This window comes from Cryptotermes secundus, unplaced genomic scaffold, assembly GCF_002891405.2.
Source record: "Cryptotermes secundus unplaced genomic scaffold, Csec_1.0 scaffold540, whole genome shotgun sequence".
NCBI lineage: Eukaryota > Metazoa > Arthropoda > Insecta > Blattodea > Kalotermitidae > Cryptotermes > Cryptotermes secundus.
In genome coordinates, this window is record NW_019742447.1 from 246,145 (window position 1) to 256,349 (window position 10,205).

General features: G+C 39.9%; 1 protein-coding gene across 1 annotated transcript; it reads left to right on the forward strand.

Moving 5' to 3' along the window:
- Positions 1 to 6,144: 6,144 nt before the first annotated feature.
- Positions 6,145 to 9,547, forward strand: LOC111873211 (pro-resilin). Its single transcript, XM_023867731.2, has 3 exons — positions 6,145 to 6,197; positions 7,606 to 8,619; positions 8,827 to 9,547. Exons 1-3 carry the CDS (start codon positions 6,189 to 6,191, stop codon positions 9,094 to 9,096), a joined length of 1,293 nt encoding a protein of 430 aa, XP_023723499.1. The 5' UTR covers positions 6,145 to 6,188; the 3' UTR covers positions 9,097 to 9,547.
- The last annotated feature ends 658 nt before the right edge of the window (positions 9,548 to 10,205 follow it).

The window sequence follows — 10,205 nt, forward strand, 5'->3', positions numbered from 1 at the left end:
TTATCTTCTCCATGTGGAGCATCCCACATCGTATTGAAATTAGCATAACATTCTTTCTATTCATATGAGACCAGTCTCTCGGAACGAGTAGTATTACTATGCAACGTCTAGTCTGCATATTCCCCCTCCCCCCAGCCCCACCAGCTTGTTCTGGTCTCACCTACTTCTCACACTTACGCATCCTATTTCGTAAAACGTTATTTTAACAATTAAACCAACTCCAGCAGCAACTGCATAATACACATTACATTTTTCCCTGTATTTTTCCGTCCTATTTCGTGAGATGAAAGATCTAATATTAAAATATTATTGTTATGTACACATAATATTTGCGTACATTTAATATTAGGCTTCTGAACAGGATAAAAATATAAAAATAATGGCAAATAATTTTCTACTTGAAGAAAGTCATCTTCTGGNAATAAAAATCGTCTAGTGTGATTGAAAATTTTACTGGACTTTCTCAGTCACTTCAAGCACATCCCGTAAAACTACCTTAAGTACACCATTCCCGCTTAATTTCATGTCCTTTCGCAATAATTCACAGTGGGTTCCTTCTTTTGGGGCCAATACTTGAAAAGCGCTGTCGGGTGGGTCTAAACCAAGAAAATTTTCTGATGAGAAAGCTTCATTCAGTTCCACATTTGAACAGTCAGGCTGGCTTAGGGACTGGTAAGAAGATGGGCAGTTGGTCAGATGAAATTGTGTATTCATAGGATGTTTAAAGATAATGTTTAATCACCCGAGGTTATTTTGTATCGATTTAGGTGGGAAGATGGGCACGAACGGTGAGCGTAAACGGGTTCAGAAGGAGTTTGTCTCGGCCTATTTCAAAGCATCATTCCGTTTCTGTCTGAAGAGACTAAATATACCCATAAATATTTGAGTACTTCAGTAATACAATTCTGCAGTGTGACGACTGCTTTTGCCTGTTTAGTAGGATGACGTTAGCATTATCATTTCGAGAGGAGAGATTAGAATTGCGACGCTTCTTTGAGATGCAATATGGACACAAATCACAATTACGTAATTTCAGCTCTATGAGCCTCCATCGCAAGACACTGATAGAGATCATAATATCTTTAATCTGATTTAGCCCATAAAACTTCAAAACATTTATGTCGATTGAATATGCAATCAGAGCTAGAAACTTTAAGTATCTTTAACCACCTGCAGCATGATATTCATCTAATTACTATTTAAAAATTATATTCCTACCTCTAAAACACACTCTGCCCCTTGTAATTAGCTACAGGTTAACTGTTTCAGAATAAATCGCTGTTTACTGCGAAAATAATGGTAAATCTATAAATATACTGTGGCATGTACGTCCGTTGCTAGGCAACGACCATGAAATAATCAACTATACAACGACAGTTATTATGCAGTGCCCCATAAACAACGGAGGAAAGGCGTTTTATGTGTGTCCGCGACATGGTGTTATAAACAGGACAAGTTAGGAGTTGGAGTTAGGGAACTGCCAAGGTTCAGTTGTTGTGAGACATTGCTGTTAGAAGCTGGTAGCTGAGGCCGGGAACATTTCAGAGACCCTGAGAAAGGGGAACGTCCGCCGTTTGAAGCCGCTACCAAGCAACGACTATACAAGACGTGACTGCGGATGCTAGTGTGTTTGTAAATTTAAATCTGTATCAAAAAGTCAAATAAATCTGGTCATCAAACCAAAAACTCGTCTAAAGTCACTCCAGCACGTGATAATACATTAAGAAACTAATTCCATACAGCCGAGTCCACTGAAGAAGCCAACAGTCGCTCAGCTGTTCAAGAATTCCCCAACATTTTCTAGAAGGTTCATTATTGTGTTACAAAGAGCCCGCCACTGGTCTCTATCCTGAGTCAGATGAATCCAGTAAAAACCCCAGTAAAGTACATATCTAAGACCAGTTTTAGTATTATTTTTTATTCTACGTCTGAGACTTTCCGGTGATCTGTTTCCTTCTGGTTTTTCGACCAAAATGTTGCATGCATTCTTGTTGTCTCCCATGCAGCCTGCATACCCTGTCCGTTTCATCCTCCAAGACTTGATCATTCTAATTACACTTGGAGAAGAGTACACGTCATAAAATCCATCATTGTGCTATTCTCTTCAGTCTCCTATTATTTTCTCCCTCTTGGGTCCAACTCAAATGTTTATCCATAAGTAAAAACACAAATATAATTACTACTGAAGCAGGTAGTTGGCCTACAGTGAACTTTAAATGTTTGATGCTTTGCAGTTTATTACACGGCTCACAGAGAACCTCAGGTTAGACAGGTATATAGAACTAATTGTAGACAATGAATTGGAGAATATCCGGAAGGAAACGGTAGTGGCCTAATTGAGGCACTATTTTGGCACTTCTTTGGAGGGACCGAAGAAAAACACGAAAACTATCAGTCAAGATATCCGATTTCCCGACCGAGTTAAACTCGAGCCTGAAGTCTTACCGCTGCACCAAGCTGCTCGGTTTTAAAAGGTTAAATTCGAGAGTACTAATATATTCAATTTAGAAAATTCGACACTCGACGAACGTTTTTATAGAAAAAAAGATAGGGCGCACATTTTGAAATCGAAGTAATATATTTGAAATTCTGATATGGCATCAGTTATGGGGAATAATTGTTTGAAAGAAAGTGATCAAATTAATATTTGAAGTTGCTGTTCAGTCCAGAATTTCCTTCTAGGCGCTTCCTCTGTCGAACAATGAGAACATCTCAACATATGAACGTATAAAAGAAACACGTCTCGACCCTCACCTAACTGGATGACGGAATGGGCGTATATGCAAAGGGGAAGCAGGAGCAACATGCAACTCACTTAATTTACTTTCCGTTCAGACTCAAATTCCGCTGCCATATCATCTTTGATACAAATAACAGATGATAACGTAGAATTTAACGGCAATTTTTTGTGCGTCTTCACGACTTCTGATGGATTACATCAGTCCAGACACCGCAATCACGAACCCTCCGACTAGCAATTTAAATTCAAGGTGTCTTAGAATGGTTTATATAGGAAATTAGAATCTTTTAGACTGCCATAATCTTAATTATGTAACTTTCCGAAAGTATATTAGTCCGATCTTCAATGAAGAAGTTCCAAGGTTCTTTGCTGATTGTGTCGTAACTATGCCTGAGTCCACCTGGCTTCAGTAATGTAATCCAATTACCCATAAACTTCGTGTTCGTGGCTTCTAAACTGTGTATAACTCTGACCGCAGATTACCTAGGCACAAGAAAATACGAGCGGAAAGGCGTACTGAGTATTTCCAAGTAATTCCCTTCCTACTATTCATCCCTAATTGATTTCCACATACATGCACAGATCACAGGCCTACAGATATCTTGTTGACACAATTAATCAACAATATACGTACAGGAATTTATAGCCACAAAATCTATTGCTGATAATACCAGATAATCAACAGTAATAACATTTAAAATATAAGGCATTAATTAGTTTTTCTGGCAGTGTGCTATACATGAACTACATATATCTAAAATTATTCCATATAAAGATTATGTATCATATTACGAAATATTTAATTTATGTAGAAATTACGTATGCAAAGAATTTTATTATTAATTCAACAGACTTCGATCGGATCCATATATAATTCGGTGTTAAAAGCGAAGCGATAGGGACTAAAAGGAAATTTGCATTAATTTTCCGTATAGACTACAAATATTAAATTCCATTAAAGTATTTACATGAATTGATAAACGAAACATTGGAACGGACATACATGACTTCCTTACTGTACATAAACTTTGTTCTTTTAGTGGAAATATTGCTTGATTATTACCGGCAAGGATAAACCATTCTTTTTAAGCTTGTAATACAGACTCTAATCTCATGTTCAGGATTTCAAGGAAATCTGAACGAGTGATGTGATGTAGTGTAATCTGGCAGACGTTACGGTGGTTTCGAAGGATCGTGCTGCGTCCATCTTCAGGATAAGAAAGCTGAATGGAAGAGTTAAAGCTGCTTGCAACCACAATTTGGAATGGCAGAATCAGCATATAGAAGTCATGTTACTAAGAGACCATTTCTCACAATTTTATTAGATCACAACGATACTCAATTTGCATGAAGTCACCTTGATGAGCAGCAGAAAAAAAAATAAAATTGAAGTGATATAAGATATAAAAGTAAAATAAGTTTGGCTTTTGGACTTACACTAGGAGCCGGCCGCGCCATAGCTCAATCGGCTAGTCTCTGATTTCCCATTGCGGCGGCCCGAGTTCGAGCCCGGGTCTGGTCAAGTTGGATTTGTGGTGGACAAATTGGCGCTGGGGCAGGTTTTCTCCGAGTACTTCGGTTTCCCCTGTCAATCTTCTTCATTCCATCAAATTCTCCATCATCATCATAATCACCTGGGGCAGGTACAATAGGCCAATCAATGTCCGCCGTGGACCCAGCTGGACTGCATCCACCACTATGGGAATTTAAAAAATTAAAAAAAGAAATTCTAGAAGCCGGGACAGCGTAGTCGGTATAGCGATTGGCTATGGGCTGGACGACCGAGGAGTCGGAGTTCGAGTCTTAGTAGGGTCAAGAATTTTCACTTTTCCAGCCGTCCAGACAGGCTCTGTGGTTCACACAACCTCCTATACATTTGGTATCGAAGTCTCTTTTCCGGGGGTAAAGCGGCAGGGGCGTGAAGCTGACCACTCACCTCCAACTAGTGTCGAGATCAAGAAAATATGGATCTATACATCCACTCCCCACACACCTTCATGGCGTAGTGCTTAATTAGTTAAGCACAGAGACAGCTTTAGCTTTACCATACTTACACTTGTCAATATTGACGCTTGAAATTTTGCAATAAAAATAAAATATCCTAACAAACTGACCACAACTCATCACCTTGGCTTCAATTAAGAAACCGAGGTACATTCAACTAATGCGATATATTTTTCTGTCACATCTACTTCAATTTCATTTACATGAATTACTCTTAGATCCTAAAGAGGTCTGACGATGCTGTTTAACACTCAGAATTACTGAGATTTCAGATTTTGTTCATCATCCGGAATTTCTGAAAACTGCTACGAATACTAGTCTATAATACGACTCAAGAAGACTACTACAAATATGAAGAAAGCAGACTTCTGGGAGGTGGCGCCGTGTAGATGTCGCGTGGGGACGGGGAAGAGGGACTTAGAATTCATACGTCATCTCTGACAGGATGAGAGTATTTTGTAAACATATTTGCCGATCGAATAATAATATTAAAATTTAGATTAAAGAAATGCGGTGCGAGTAGGAGAAAAAGATATAGAACTTTCAAACAGAGAACAATAAACAATCCTGTAAGCTAAATAATATATCATCGGGTACAGCAAAAAGCATTTCTTATCACTGCAATGCGTGCCATACGTCTCACGAGTCTCATTATCATTAATTTTTTAAAAATAATATGTTTAAGGAGTACAAATTATGAAGATGCGCATGCAAATTTTTCTTATGACAGAATATTATTCTTGCCTCCCTGCTTTGAGACACTCCCAATTTGTGTTTCTCTGGGGACAGAGACCAACAACGTAACCCACTATGACGTTCAATTATTCCCGCTTGGAATATCAGATTAGTGGAATACATGTATGGTTCTGAATTAATAATTATCTAATATTATACTGCCAATGGTGAAACAGATAAGTGCCCAGAGGCAATGAAATTCATACTATATTTCGCCTATTAAATTCTTCTGTCGATGCACAATACGTGTGGCGTGTTGCCTCTAGCATAAGAGGCATAAACTGCGCACATAACACCTTGCAACTGTATCATCGTGTTACGACATATAAAGAAAACAAACGCGAATCATGTTAGCTGGACCTCCGGGCGTTGCATAGCAAGGGCAGTGAAGCATCATGCAACCCAATGTCTTGTTAACTTAACCCGGAGCCACCACGAGAAAGGAGAGAACAAGGTAAGGGTATCCTGAAGAAGAATCCTTCTCAATTTCAATACTATTAAGCAATCTAATATGGAATTCTAGATAAGAATGAGTCCCCCTCTCAATTCAGAACTCTGTGCGCCATGAGGTGGGGATTGGGGTACTCTCTCCATCGGTGCTGTGCACTTGCTCTGCTATATAAATGCTAGCAGCATCTTAAGTTTCATCCACAGTTCGTCTTCTGGCGTCCTTAAGAATACAGAAGGATTACAACCAATCAGGGCAGGCATGGCAAAGGTAATGTGATGTCTTGGAAGATTTGTCTTTCATTCTGGCAAACAAGGATTCTCACTTAGCGTAGCTAAGGCTGCGCCATAGCTCAAGCGGTTAGTTGCTGGCTTCCCACTGCGGCGGCCCGGGTTCGATCCCGGGTTTGGTCAAGTGGGATTTGTGGTGGAAAAGTGGCGCTGGGGCAGGTTTTCTTAGAGTACTTCGGTTTCCCCTGCCAATCTTCATTCCACCAATTGCTCCACAATCACCCTCACTTAGCATCTGGGGCTGGTACAATGGGTCAGAAGTGGTCGCCGTGTAGAGTGGACCCAGCTGGACTCCACCCACCCCACTAGCGAATTAAAAAATTAGTGTAGCTAGGGGGGGGGAAGGCAACTTCAGGTGGTGTAGTAAATTCAGTCTCTTTTTTATTTAAGCGTAATTGTAGCTAGTTTAATTATAACACTGCACCATCGGATATTAAACATAGAGACTGGGACACGCGGTGACGTAGTTGGTTGAGGCACTATGAGACAAAGTGGAGGTCGCGGGTTCGATTCCCGACGACGCCACTGTATTTTCAATTGATCTAATCCTTCCATTCGCACTATGGCCCTGGGGTCGACTTAGCCTCTTGACAGAAATGAGTACCAGGAAACTTCCTGGGGTTAAAGGACGGCCGGTGCATAAGGCTGACAGCCTCACTGTCATTTGTAAAATGACTGTCTAGAAAATGTGGGAGCCTCGACGTCTCAAAACCCCATTGGCCTTCGTGGCATGTTACAGGAATATTTTTCCTTTTATACACATGGACATTTCCCATTTTGACAACCAAATTTTGAGACAAATTTCAGCAATTCATCTTTATACATGCGAGTAGTATTAAATATTGGATGCTAACTAACTTTCGTACACTACCTTTTCCCATATACTCTTGCATCTTTAAAATTAGCATTTAAATGATCTTTCTTTCAAAGAAACACTAAAGAAAGGAGATAGAAGAGACAGGAAAGGAAAGGAATGGGTTCATTTATATTCCCAAGAAAATGTACAGACTGGGGAGAAAAGCGGACATATTCATCACGATAATCTGTGGTTTTAAAACGGAATATTGTCATTTGAAGGACATATCGTTATGTTTGCGTTCCGATGCAGGTACCGTCCTAAAATAATACTCGATCATTCTAATCCTCGTGTCTCATAAGCCTACACAATTTTAAAATTCAACTTGATTTCCGTTTCATGTTTCTCAGCAAATATTTCCTCGTCCATTTCGAAATTAACGAACCTTGTTTGTTTTACAATTGAAGATGCTATCATCCGGGGTATTACGCCGTGTATTCTGATAGTCGCTGCCGTGAGAGTCTCAAAGTTCGCATATTTTTCAGTTGCTTGTAAACATAATACTAACATCTGTAATTTTCTCACATAACAGATTTTTCTTATTTTCATCTTGACGGTGGGAGCTTGCGTAACTGCTGAGCCCCCAGCGGACAGATCGTACTTACCACCAGGACAGGAAACGGGTGTTGCTTTCGCACGGACACAACCATCAAACCAATACGGGCTACCATCAGGTGCCTCAAATGGATTCAGCGGAGAAAATTACCCCTCGAGCCAATATGGTGCACCTTCAGCAAGATCCAACGGATTTGGCGGTTCTCCTTCCTCTCAGTACGGAGCTCCATCAGCTTCTAATGGATTTGGTGGATTTCCTTCAGCCTCGGGCAGATTTGGTGATGGTACTCCTTCTTCAAGATATAATGCTCCATCTGCATCAGGTAGATTTGGTAGTGGTACTCCTTCAGCCTCTGGCAGGTTCGGTGCCAGTCCACCTTCTTCACAATACGGTGCACCTTCAGCTTCAAGCAGATTTGGTGGGTCTTCCTTCGGTCACTACAGCGGTGGCCCTTCAAGTTCCGCGAGATTTGGCGGAGTACCTTCAAATCAATATGGCACTCCTTCAGCTTTTGGTAGCAATGGTGCTTCTCCTTCAATACAGTATGGCACACCTTCAGGTTCGGGGCGATTCGGAACTGCTCCATCCAACCAATATGGTGCTCCTTCAGTGTTTGGCCGTAATGGTGGCTCTCTTTCTACACAGTATGGAGCTCCTTCAGAAAATGGTGGATTTGGTGGAACTGTGTCCGCCCAATACAATGCTCCTTTAGCTATCGGTCGCAACGGAGCCCTTTCTGCAAACGGTGGATTCGGTGGTGCACCTTCGGCCCAGTATGGTACCCCTTCATCTTTCGGTCCCTCTCCCTCCACTCAGCATGGTGCTCCATCAACTAATGGCGGATTTGGTAGCAATCTCTCCTCCCGATATGGTGCTCCTTCCAGTGCGGCCAGACTTGGAGGCGTTAATGGAGCATCTGGTCAACATATTTCAAACGGTGGATATGATTACTCTCGAGGAGTCAACGGAGGACAAGTAGACGATCTCTCTGTAAGTGTAATTCTTGTGCACGAACTCAGACACTTCAGTTAATAAAATCCGTATCGTGTAATTTTTATTTACCTGAATTTAGCACGTAGTTTTGGCACTGAAAGTAACTGCGTCATATTAATAAGTTTTTTTTTTGTAGCAGCACTGCTGAACTACAATTCCTTGTATGGAGCATTTTGTAATTTATGGTATAATACTTTCTTGCAGGAACCGGCTAATTACGAATTTTCTTACGAGGTTAACGACCCTGATTCTGGCAGCGATTTCGGTCATGTAGAGGACAGACAGGATGAGGAAGCCAGGGGAACTTACTACGTCTTGCTTCCTGACGGGCGCAAGCAAATCGTACAATATGAAGCGGATGAAGAAGGTTATAAACCAATGATCCGGTATGAGGAAGCTCAAGGAGGCCAGGATGATTTCTCTGGACAGAGAGGGTACCCAGGATCCACACAGAGAGGACAGGGACCTTATTAATTTCGTCACACCCATATCAATCTCGCGCATACCATTTAACATAATATTCTATTTAATTATTTTTATGTAACGTATATTTAGGTTCGCTAGTTAACGTTGTACATATGTATATCCATTATATTTATCGTGCAAAATAAATAATGAAAAATTATAGTGAGTGTACCCGTGATTTAGTGCTTTTTTTGCAACATCTGTGTACTCAATCTAGAAAATATAACCATATGAGAAAAAATTCTAACATATGCTATATTCTATATCAATTGAGAAGAATTCTTGGATAAAAATTTAAGAGAGACAAAAATAGCTCTTCTCGACATCTCTCCCTTTTCTTAACTATCCTATTTATTTAATTTTACACGTGTATAAAACGTCTTTATACAATATGTAATATAAGAAAATCTATCACACCTTCACAGAAAAGGACCAAATATTGTGTAACTTGAACGCTAGAATTAAGTATGCATGTATTACAGAGCAAATGGGATTATTAAACTATTGTAATAAAAATCAGTGAAAATAAATTGCACATACATTCTCTTAGGGGTCTTAAGGAATTTTTCCTGAAAATACCAACGATGCATATTTATTTTGGGAAACAATCTGAGTTAATTACTGAAATATGACCAAAACTACTAATTCCGTTTTCGACAAATCACAATATTGTTTTTTCCGTCTATTTGAATGGTCCATATTTTTGAAGATAGAATATTCATATTCAAGGTGCACTGGACCCGTGAAGGAGAATGTACTAAATACGCAACACGAATAAACTGTTTAGGCGCTAAAAGGACGCACATAGGTGCAGACACACGTACATTCATACAGACAAATAGATGGCGTTCCAAAACCAATTTTCGTCAGTGAGGATGTCTTAAAAGCGTGAATATGTCAAACTTTCAAGATCGATTTTTTCACCATCACAATATTTCCTGGCATATAATACTTGCGAAAATAACTTAAATATCAAATTTGCCGTCATTGGGCATTTGAGCTCCAGCCAAAGTGCAAAGTGACGCTGAATAATCTTCGTATTTAATACCGAGAAAGTCTAGATTAGTGAATACATTTTACACTGAAAACGTATACTTATATCTTGCCAATTTTCTATG